This window comes from Mirounga angustirostris, unplaced genomic scaffold (genome assembly GCF_029215605.1).
Source record: "Mirounga angustirostris isolate CCGP_5_RB_7025 unplaced genomic scaffold, mMirAng1.0.hap1 SCAF_6, whole genome shotgun sequence".
NCBI lineage: Eukaryota > Metazoa > Chordata > Mammalia > Carnivora > Phocidae > Mirounga > Mirounga angustirostris.
Genome location: NW_026991714.1, coordinates 124,529,705 through 124,541,232, shown reverse-complemented (window position 1 = coordinate 124,541,232; position 11,528 = coordinate 124,529,705). Strand labels below are relative to the sequence as shown.

At 53.8% G+C, this 11,528-nt stretch overlaps 1 protein-coding gene across 1 annotated transcript; it reads right to left on the bottom strand.

The window, feature by feature from the left end:
• Positions 1-7,927: 7,927 nt before the first annotated feature.
• On the bottom strand, positions 7,928-10,621 carry FRAT1 (FRAT regulator of WNT signaling pathway 1). The gene has a single exon (XM_045870836.3). It carries the CDS (start codon positions 10,348-10,350, stop codon positions 9,499-9,501), a length of 852 nt encoding a protein of 283 aa, XP_045726792.1. The 5' UTR covers positions 10,351-10,621; the 3' UTR covers positions 7,928-9,498.
• Positions 10,622-11,528: the final 907 nt, after the last annotated feature.

The window sequence follows — 11,528 nt, the reverse complement described above, 5'->3', positions numbered from 1 at the left end:
GCGTGGTTTTGGCTTTTTGGTGGAAAGCGGGGAAAAGAAAAACACATAGGGGATATCTTCGTAATGGAGAGTGTCCTCAGGGGCACCTGGGCAAATGGCTGGAGCCAGCTTTGCTCAGCATTGAACATCGGTAGGGCTCCCGTCCTTCCTTGTTTCCGGGTTGATGTTCCACGAGATCAGCGGATTAAGTCCAGGTTTTTGAAACCTGCTGGATGGGCTTCCATTCCCTTTGTGAAATAAGAACATATTCCAGAAATGTTTTCTAGGCTGGAGGGCAGAGGCCCAGTGACTCGCTGTGGTGTGGAGGGGGGTGGAGGGAAGTGGTTTTCATCTGGATTTTTGTGTGTGAAGAATGGGGAGGGCACAGGCAAAGCCATCCTGTTTCCTCTGTTGTCACTGACCCAGTGTTGAGCTATGGGCTAGGAAAGGAAAAACAGTTTCACAGCCATGCATTTGGTAGTTGTAAATGGCTTGGTTAGAACATGCAGGGGTTAGGTTAACTGAAGCTTTCCTGTCCTCAGGCCCAACCTCCCCAAGGAACTCTTGAGTCCCTTCCTACTTGGTCCAGCGCAGAGGTCTGCCAGCCAGCTCCTTTAGGTCCTGTCCTGCTTAGCACCTCTTCCTCCCTGGCCTGCCCACCACTCACCCACGCTGGGGCTGCAGGAGAAAGCTGGTACTCAGTGACTGGGTTTGACTCAGCTCTGCGACTCATCAGCTGTGTCATAACGAGCAAGTCACTGCTCTGTGCTTTTTCCTTCTCGTTAATAAAACAATACTACTTACAGGGTAGTTGAGAGGATGAAATGAAGGTCTGGATGTCTGAGATAACTTCCATGTTCAAAAAATGATATGGCTGATTCCTGGCACCACCGCTGTCCCTTCCTCCCAGGGGGCCCATATCTGTCTCCCAAATGTGTACAACTTGCCCTCACTAACTTCAGCCACCATGAGCACAAGCTGTCCCTAGCCTTTTGCTACTGTACCCTACAAGTCTCTCTAACTCCCAGAAGGCTGCTTCCACATAACCTTCTAAACCAGTCTGTCCCTCTGATTTCATCATTCTGGGGGTAGCATTCACTGGGCACACGTGTGCTAAGTACTATTCTGGGTGCCTTAAATCACTGTATCATTTCATTATGTCGTGGTTTTATGGGCCATGAGGTAGGCGCTGTTGTCTCCATTTTATAGATGAGGACACTGAGGCCCAGGAGACTGAGTGATTTGCTGGAAGTTACCACCTTTTAAGTAGACGAGCTGGGATTTGAACCCAGGCAGCACCTGGTTCTGGGATCTCCTGTTCCTCGACCAGATCTTCTGGTGTACTGTACCACCCGTATGAGACTTTCTTGACACCATTTTCTCCCATGTTGGATTTATTCAGTTTTCTTAAGAGCATCCCACAGACCTTGACCCACTCAGTACCTTAATACAGTAGCATCACTGTTCTCAAACTTGTCTTGAATGCCAGCCACGAATGTGCAGGGTCCTGGGGGATCTGGGGTGGGGCAGGATTTGAGACATCCTGAAAGAATTCACAAGCAAATTTGGGGCCAAGGCCTTCCCCTAAGGTAGTAGGAATTGCATAAGGGAGGCATGGACAACAAACAGTTTTTAGCTGCTGCTCTTGGAACCTCAGTTTGTAAGATGAGGACATAGGGCCAAGATGGTGCAGTCGCACCCAGTGCCCATGTCTGGCGGTTTGCACTATGGCCAGAACAGCGCTCAGGAATGAAGTTAGGGTGGTGTCTTCAGACAAGGAGAGAGGATCTACAGGACCCGAGAAGCAAGGGAGAGAGGAAAAGAGAAGTGATACCCGTTAAGGGCAGGTAGTCTGCTGGCACCTTTCATAAGGTGTTACTTTGCTCTTTATAATGGAGAGAGGTAGGAATTATTGGTGGTAGAGCAGGATCTGAACTCATGGCTCTTAAGCTGCTCCCCTGGCCTCCTGCCTGAACCTACCACACATCTCATGAACAGCCCCTGCTCCTGATTCAGCCATCTGCAAAGACTGTAGAGAGCCTGGGCCGGGGCCTGGGCAAGTGTCTCTGTGTCGAGGCAATGACCATTTGCAAGGGGTTGCAGCTTGGGATAGCCCATTCCTAGTACTTGGCCCAGGAGTGACTGTGGCTGGGCTATCCCTAGCCCTTTGGAGTGGCTGGGCACAGAACCGGGGGTGTGGGAGCCAGCAGAATTGAGGCAACTCTCATCCTCTGAAGGAGCTGGAGCCTAGGTTTCCCTGGTAACATTCTGCAAGTCTTGAGCACAGAAGGTCCAGAACAATAGGGAAGTGGCCAGCCCAAGTTGGTTGCTGGAGTGGGGGATGGGGCTTGATTAGGAGTTTCATGTGGGAAGTTAGAGGGACAGCAGCCTGGTGCCTCCTAAGTGACTAGAAGCCCGAGAGAGAGCAGGGCTGAAGCTAAGGACTTGGCAGAGCTGAGGCGGGTGGATGGCGCCGAGGAGATGCCAGCGGGTGGGAAGCCGTACTGGTACACGACGCCTACCCAGTACGTTCCGACGACCAGCTCATCCCATCTGCGTGGGAGGAAGAAGAGTAAATAATAGGAATGGACGGAAAGTAAGAGTAGAACCAAGGGAGGCTGCAAGGTGGACTGTGAGGCATGGTGGGTGTGCGTGGGTGTGCATGTGTGTCTACACAGGCTCAGTACACACACACACACACTCCTGTAGCTACATTATTTCAGCGTACATCCTCTGTGGTTAGGTCCAGGCTATATGGAATCAGAACGTGCTCAGTGACTTTCACTATCTTTTTTGCACCCTGAAGTTAACTCAATTGCCCTCCTCGGCACCATTAAGCGGTGTGTTTTGAATATCTGCCCCGGGAGTTCCTCGCCTCCTTAACCGGGCTGAAGCCAAGTACTATGCCTGGTGCATCTGGAGAAGGGTGATCATGACTCCAGTCCAGGGAAAATTTTTGGGAAAACCTAGGAAATCAATTTTTAACCAAGTTAGGTTGTGGAATCTAATTTAGTAAAAAAGAAACAGGCAAAAGGCAGGCCAAAGGTAACAAGATGATAACCAGCTTGTGATTTTTTTTTTTTTTTTAACCCACCCAAATCAATAAGTCAAACAAACTGCCTGAACAGCCTATCAGTTGGGGGTTGTGAATTTTACCGCCTATGAGTCAGTTAATTGATAAAGGGGAGCAGTTAATAAACTCCTTGATAGCAGATTTAGCTTCCATTCTATTGTGGTGTAAGTTGCAGAGAAGGATTCCTTCACACAAGAACACCGGAAGCATCCACCGTGATCCGGGGCACGTAGGGTGATACACACTGGTTCCAACGGCCAACAGGTCCCCGGCCCACCGTGGCAGGATGGTTTGTGACATAAGGTGCTGTCAAGTGAGACAGCCACCCCTCTGACCCCCCTGAACCCTGCCATTCAAACATGTCCAGACTGGGCACGCTGTGCCTTCTTGCCTCCTCAGGCCGGCTTGTCCCCTCCAGTGTCTTCCCTTCAGTTTCTCCCTCGGCCCATCCTCCGTGACAGCTGGGCAAGCACAGGTCTCTCCTGGTTGAGCAGATCCTTCCCTTGGCTCAGTTTTTCCCTTTTAGCTGCTGTCCTTCCTTTTCCATCTTCTCTGAACTTCTAGGAACCACAACTCCTCACCCTAAGCACCCCACTCTCCTGGGCTCTACAAGTCTGTTGAAATCACCCCATTTGTTTGCTCTGCAAATATTTACTAACTGCCAACACCCAGGCAGCATTACTAAATGCAGCTTTTTGGGACAGTGGCCCCAGTATTTTTACTAGCATGAGCTCGGTGAATCCTCACAACCCTATGAAGCAGGGACTTTATTACTATCGGAATTCACAGATGAGGAACTCGAGGTTAGGTTAGGTGACATGACCTGCCCAAAGTCACAGGAAGGAGCTTTAAAGGAAAGAGCCAGAATTGGCCACCCAGGCAGTCTGCCTCCAGAACTGACATTTTAGATGCCACAAGGTACCGCATGAAGGCCTATGGTTTTTTTCTTTTTCTTTTTTTTCTTTTCAAAGCGTGTCTTGTCTTTTCCTCTCTCTTCCCACCAAGGTCCTTATCACCTGGTGCCTGGATGTTACAACAGCCATTCAACTGATCTGGCTGACCATAAATGTTCTCCCCAACCTCAGACCCATCCCCCATGCTGAATGGCCTGATAATCTGCCCAACACATCCTTCTCATCTTGTCCTCTGCCATCAAAAAATATCTAATCTCTTTGGGAAAAGAAGACATTCACATATGAGCTCCTGAGATAACCCAAAATGACAGTAAATAAAATGAAGAGTAAGAACAAAATGAACTCCAGGATCACTCCCTGCAAAGAAATTGCATGATTTTTCTCAGTACAAATTAGCAACAGGAGTGGACAGGGTGGGCATGCAGAACTTCAGCTGAGCATTGAATTTGAATTAGAAGGGGATGGTTTTTCTGATGGGAGCATTAAGAGCTGTGGTCCCAGACTGTCCTCCCCTTTTGTCATATTCCCTGCTGCTCCTACTCTACCAGTCCCAATCCTGATCTGCTTTCAAGGTTTAGGATAAAGGGGGTTGCCACCCTTTTGAGATTAAACCTCTTCTAGACTGAATATTCCCTTCCTTTATACTTGCCTTAGCACTTACCTATATGTACGCTCAAGCAACTAATCTTCAGAGGAAACAGGTTTATGATTTTTTTAAAAAGATTTTATTATTTATTTGTTTGTTTATTTGAGAGAGAACACAAATGGGGGAGCAGCAGACAGAGGGAGAAGCCGACTCACTGCTGAGCAGGGAGCCCGATGAAGGGACTCCATCCCAGGACCTTGGGATCATGACCTGGGCAGAAGGCAGACGCTTAACTCACTGAGCCACCCAGGTGCTCAGGTTTATGCTTTTTAAGAAACAGATCGAAGAAGTCTTTTAAAAGGCAGGATTTTCCACAGAAAATAAAGTAGTGGCCTTCATGCAATAGCTTCCAGGATTGATGTTTTATTATTTGAGTGTTTACTATTTGTTTCCCCTACATTATCTAATTGAATACTCACACAATTTTTCAAGGTGGGCTCTATTCCTGCCCCATTTTGCAGATGAGTTCGTTGAGATCATTGAGATTAAGGACCCTGCCCCGAATCCCAGGGCCGCCTGTGGGGAGGCAGGGGAGGGCTGCCTGCAGAGCCCACGCTCTGATCTCTCATGCTTTCTGGGAAACTGTGAAGGGCAGGTCACTTGTTCTCCCTTCAGTTATGGATGGAAGACCAGGACGACGTGCTGCACGGGACAGGTTTTGCCCCTTTGCCTGGACCAGCCTGCATGGTGTTCCAGTGAGTGCACGTCCGAGTGGAAACCTCTCTGGGCTTCCATCGCTAAATGAGGCAATAGCACTAGACCACCTGAGGCTGAGCTCTCCCTGGGCTGACATTCTGTGATTACTGAGCATTGGTGGAAGAGGGGGGCAGCTAATTGAGTGAGTTAGTAATTTGGTTGCCAGGGTAACTCTTTCCTGATTGGAAGGAAGGGATCACAGGGTTCAACACAGACTTTGCTGGATAGGAAAGTGGTGTCTGATCTTCGTTCCATGTCTCTGCTTATGAGCTGAAAAAGGAAGGGTGAAAATTGAATCCAAATATTGTAGCATTTGGGCCTAATTTAGAACGGAATCTTGGGGTGGCAGACTCTGCAGTCCTCCGTGAGGCGTACCATTCTTTTCCTCACAGTGCTTGTTATTTGCCACTTTCTGTGTTTTAATTTATTTTGTATTTTTTTCATTGACTTTAGAGCTTGGTCTTTTTTTTTTTTTTTTTTAATCTGAGAGAGAGAATGGGAGACAGCATGAGAGGGGGAGGATCAGAGGGAGAAGCAGACTCCCCGCTGAGCAGGGAGTCCGACGCGGGACTCGATCCCAGGACTCCAGGATCATGACCTGAGCTGAAGGCAGTTGCTTAACCAACTGAGCCACCCAGGTGCCCAAGAGAGCTTGGTCTTTTATTCCATTTTCTGTGCCAGCTAGCTGTCTTCATAGGATGCTGAACATTTTGTTAAGAAAATGGTTGTGGCATAGCTGGCTTTCTCTAGTTCAGCCTAGGAGTCCGGGGTAGGGTTTTCCGGGTTCCGCGGGCAGGGCCGCCAGGTTGGACAACGGCAGGGGTGTCGTGTCATTCCTGTGTGATGTTGTGCAGTGACCAATATTGGACTGCGTGTGATGGGACGAGGCTACTGGAAAGAGGCCTGAGCCGGGAGCCCGGAGACCTGGGTTCTAGACTCTGTTAGGCCTTTGACTTCATAAGTGACTTCGGTAGGTCACTCTGCCCCGTCCCCTTTTGGGACAATTTTTCCACCTATAAAATGGTCTAATAACTTAAAATCATTTGTGTACACCTTGACTTATTCCGAAAAAGGATTTTGGGGGTGACTAGGAAGAGCTGCAGGATTTTTAAAAAGAGGGACAGTTAGGGTTATAGTGTATTTAAAGTGCCCGATAGTAGGCATTCGTTTTCTCCAGTCTTCCTTTTTTAAGGAGGGAGTAGTACAGCGTGACCCCATGGTTGAGTCTAGCCTTAATCATCACAAGAAGCCAGCACAGGTTGTGCAGGGGCATCGAATCATGGCCAGTTTGGCCCTGGACTGCTCCTAAGCCTTTGACCTCCAGGAAACCCCATCCCCACTTAAGTAGTGGGGCTGAGGACCTCAGGGCTCCTCCAGTGCCAGGGGCAGCCAGCACCTGACCACTTCCCTCCTGCTCAGTGCCCAGAGGTGGCAGCCACGTGCACCCTTGGAGGCGCCCCCCCCCCCCCCCCCGTCTCTCTTCCTCAGTCTGTGTAGGAGCCTCCATAATCAGCCTTCCCTTACTGAGCGGCACTGGACAAGCCTCCCCCAGCCCTTCTTGGACAGCTTGTGGGAACTAGCTGGCTCGGTGTGCTCTGGAGGTACTTCTCACAGGCCATCAGGGGCTGTGGGTGTATTTGAGAGAATGGGGAGGTACAGACACCAGGCAGGGAGTCCGAAAGGGTGTTAGAAAATCAGGACTATATCATAGCAGTCAACCCAGAAAGCATTGTTAGGACCATGGCATGCTCTTCTTCCATGAGAAACTGAGGACCCAGTCGTTTGGCTACCAAGAGGCAGTCCTGGGAAGGAAGGAAGTAGGGACTAGAGACTGTTCATCTCCAGTACGTGCCAGTCACCATGAACCTTTTCCTCTTCTCACTTCTCGTCTGTTTTATGGAGGAGGAAACCAAAGCCCACAGAGGTTGAGCAACTTGTCCAAGGACCCCATGTAATAAGCAGCCTTGAACCCTGGCTGTCGCCTAGTGTGGCTCCTTCCGGGAGGGAACAGACTGAAGTAACTCAGAAAGGGAGGGGCAGACGGGCTGTTAGGTCACCGCTTAGGGAGAGAATGGCAGCAAACATGCCAAGGGCAAAGAGAGGAGTCCTTTCAGACTCCGCCAGCCAGCTTTCCCACAGTGGGTTTGTAGCCTGATCAGCCCCTACCCAAGAGCTGCCCCAGCCTTAAGGACTGTCTTGTGAAACAAGTCCACTTAATGACCACAGTAGAAAGGAAAAAAAAAAGGGATGAGCCTCCCAGTCCGCGGTGATGGGCTGATCTGATGTCCTCTGCAATACACGCAGAGGCAGCTTCATAAAACAGCTCCATCACGGACTAGTAATCCAAAAGGCTCTAAGGTTTTAGTGAATGGGATTGGTCCAAAACCTGACCTCACTTTCATTTAATTTCATGCCAGCACCAATACACACCCAGCCACGCAGACCCTGCTTAACTAGGGAGCTGCTCAGACACAAAGGCACTCTAATTACCATCCACAAGCCAGGCTGACAAGGATTTCAAGTGTTTTTAGGTTTATGGATTAGAGAAATGTGTTCTGTGCATCTTTCCGACCGGAGGCAAGAGTAAGATAAAATCAACCAACCAACCAACCAAAAAACCCCAACAAAAACCCCAATGCATTTATTAAAAACAAGTATTTCAGTTAAGTTAAAATCCTATAATCAGGATAGCCACAATTCCAGACACTCCGGTGCGAAGTGTAGATACGTCAATAGCCACATCTGGATGATGAACAAGCCATTGAATCTTTTAAAACTAAAACACCAACAAAACGGTTTTCGATCCCTCGGAGTAAGTGAACAGTATGTTAAAAACACTTCGCCACGCTTCACAATAGCAAAGCCTGCAGCTTCTCCGTTTGGAGGGTCACATTTTCTACTCGGTTTCCTTCACTTACAAAGGCGAGCTGGCATGGCTGGGGGAGGGGCAGAGGGAGGACATCAACTCCGTCTATCCAGGGAATTGCAGCTGTTATTGCAAATGGCCCCGGAGAGTCCATTATAAGCTGCTGTGCGAGGCTGTGTCCCCGGAGTGCCCGTCACGTGGCGTCTTCCCAGCCCCCAGCCGGGGCCCCAAGGAGCGCCAGCGCCACCCGCTAGGAGTAGGACAGCAGAGCCGAGCAGGAGTGCCGGGCCCCGAGGCTAAGACTCTGGGCAGTGTCTATGAAAGCCCCGGGCGCGGCCGCCGGCGGAAGGCACCGGCGCCCGGCACGTCCCCGCCTCCCCCACACCCGCGGTGGCCGCGGTGCGCGTGTCCTTAGGAGACTCCAGCACTTGCAAAACACCGAGCACTTCTCCCGAGTACAGGCGGAACCCGGCAACTCTTCTGCTCTCCTGGAGCCCCGGAACCCTGCGGGCGCTGAGGAATCAGAGACCTTGAACCCGAGGAGGGGGGGCCGGCTGTGGAAATATTTTAGAGAGGAAGGAGGTTCGCTCCGGGGCTCACCTTACCCTTGCCGCCGCAGCGCCCGCTCCCGCCTCCCCTCCCCAGCGCGCGCGGGACCCTCCCCCGCCCCTCCGAGAACCGCAGCCAGTTGCAACGCGGAGGCAGAGCAAACGTTACTCCTATTCAACTCCCCAAAAGGTCCTTTCATGGCACCGCGTGTTTTGTATTAAGAACCAGCACCCACAAGACACGAGATGGGTTTTTTTCAAGAGTCGTAAATGTTCAAGTCTGGCAGTTTGAGGTTCTCCCTGAAATGATGGCCTGTCTACTCATGTTCCCCTCCCCCAAAGTGGATCAGGAACCAGCCCTGAAAAGGTAAAGCAAGTAACTGGGATCATCCTCGTCCTTTGGGCGCTCGGCGATCCTGGGACGCGTGGAGTGTGGCCACATGGTCGCCGGGCTGGAGGGCCCCGAGAGAAGACGTGGAACCGCACGCTACACCGCTGGGGCTGGTCACGCCAAATAAGGAGTAGTACTGAATGTGAGCTTGGGGTGCGTTCTGTAATCTGCCTCAAATAGGGCCAAGTTCTTCTGTTTTTCAAACGCATCGGGGCCCTCCATTAGTTCCCCGCGAAAATATTCGCGGTTTTTCCATTCCTCGTCTCCATTAGCTTATTTTCCCACTTCCAAAAACGCGAGTTCACCAGTCTGAGTAGAGATGCAGCCCTCAGGGGAATCCCGTGCCCTCCGGGCAGAGGCTGGCGCTGTGGCCACTCCCGGGGTGTTAGCTGCCGGGGACAAGAACGCCGTCGCCAGTTCTTAGCTGCGCCCTCCTCCCGGACGCTCCGGGGTCGCTGCAGGCCGCGCGAGGGCTGCGGGGCGAAGGGGGCTCATGCACTGGGGCCGACAGAGGCCCGGTGAGCGGGCGTTGGGGAAGCTTTGCGTGCAACTGCAGCCGTCTCGAATGAAGCCTCCGCACCGCCTCCTTGATGAGGTTCCCCGAGAGCACCAGCTGCTGCAGGAGCCGGTGCGGGTCGTCGTCGCCCGTGCGGGATTCGGGTTGGGGCCCGCGTCGCTGTTGCAGGCGGCGGGAGGCGGCGGCGCCCCGCAGCCAACCTCGCCGGCACGGGCCCGACAGCGGCTGCGGGGCGCCCCGCTTGTCCGCTCCCGAAGGCCCGTCAAAGCCGGGCTGAGGGGCCAGTGGGGACAGCGCGCTGGGGCCTGCGGCGAGCTCGGCCACGAAGTAGGGCGCAGCCCGGCCCCGCACGCGGCCGCGGTCCCCGAGGGCGCAGCGCAGAGCCCCCGGGGGCGCCGGGCCCAGCGGCTCGGCCGGCGCCGGCGGCAGAAGCAGCGGCAGCGCCGGGGGCCGGGCCTTGTCCGCCCGCACGGCCGCCGGGGGCCGCGGGGGCTGCAGCGGCGGCCCCGGGGGCGCGCACGGGGAGGCCGGGCTGTCCTGCGCCGCGTCCAGCTGCAGCGTCTCGCCGATCTGGGCCACCAGCAGGTCCACCTCGCCCGAGCCGCCCAGCGTCACCGACTGCTCCAGCAGGAGGAAGCTGTCCTCCTCCTCCTCCTCCTCCTCTGCCTCCCCCTCCGCTTCCTCGCCGGCTTCCTCTTCCTCCTCCCTCCGGCACGGCATGGCCCCCCGCCCGGGCACCCGGAGCTCTGCGGCCGGCGCTGGCGGCCCGGCGGCCGGCGGGGCTCGGTGGGCCGCGGCGGCGCGGGGCGCGGGGCTGAGGCCGAAGCGGGGGCGGGGGCGGGGGCCCGGGGCCCGGGGCGGACGCGGAAGCGGGAGCCCGCCAGGCACTCGCGCCGCGCGCCTGCAGCCGCGGGAGCCGGAATCCTACCGGCTCGGGTTGATTTGTAAACAATGGGTGACGTCGCCGCCGGGCCCTACCACCGCGCCGGGCAAGGGGTGCGCCGAACCGTTGGGGGGCGGGGCGCCCGCTGGGCCCCGGTGCAGGGTGAAGCCTAGCTGGTTCTGAGCTCCCCAACCCGAAGTGGTGGGTGCAGGAGGGCGCTGGGGTGCGGATACTCGCTCTGTCAGCCGGGCGTCGTTGGCAGTTCCCAAAAATGAACACCGGCGTGGATTTAGTTGGTTTCTTCCACACACAAGCACAGACACTTACGCCCACACACTCCCCTCCTCTAGGCGCGTCAATTCGTCTGGTTTTGGCATTTGCGCTTTAGAGGTCCGGGTGCCAGCGTCTGGGAAGTGATGACCCGGCGAGTGAGGCGAGGAAGGAGATCTCAGGCTAGGGATCTGTCTGGAGATTAGGGAAACGAGGCTGACACGATGAAAAGGAAGACCGGGGACCTTGTGGTTCGATGGGGGTGGGGGCGGGGGCGGGGGAGCGGTGGCAGAGTAAGAATTGGCGAAGAAAGGCCAGATGAGTGTTTTTTGACCGGGAGCATGGGTATATGCGGGCCTGGCCTGGGGCTGGCCGTCCTGGAGAGGAGGTCTTTTGTCTTGGGCGGGGGTGTGAGCTGAGCTAGAAAGTTCTTTTTTTTTTTTTTTTTTAAGATTTTATTTATTTATTTCACAGAGAGATAGAGAGCACAAGTAGGCAGAGAGGCAGGCGGAGGGAGAGGGAGAAGCAGGCTCTCCGCCGAGTAGGGAGCCCGTTGTGGGACTCGATCCCAGGACCCTGGGATCATGACCTGAGCGGAAGGCAGCCGCTTAACCGACTGAGCCACCCAGGCGCCCCTGAGCTAGAAAGTTATTTTAAGAATGCCTCAACTCAGCAGGGGAGTATCCTCTTGGAGGGGGAGGCAGGGGAGGAATATGAGCTATGTGGGTGATAATGGAGATATGGA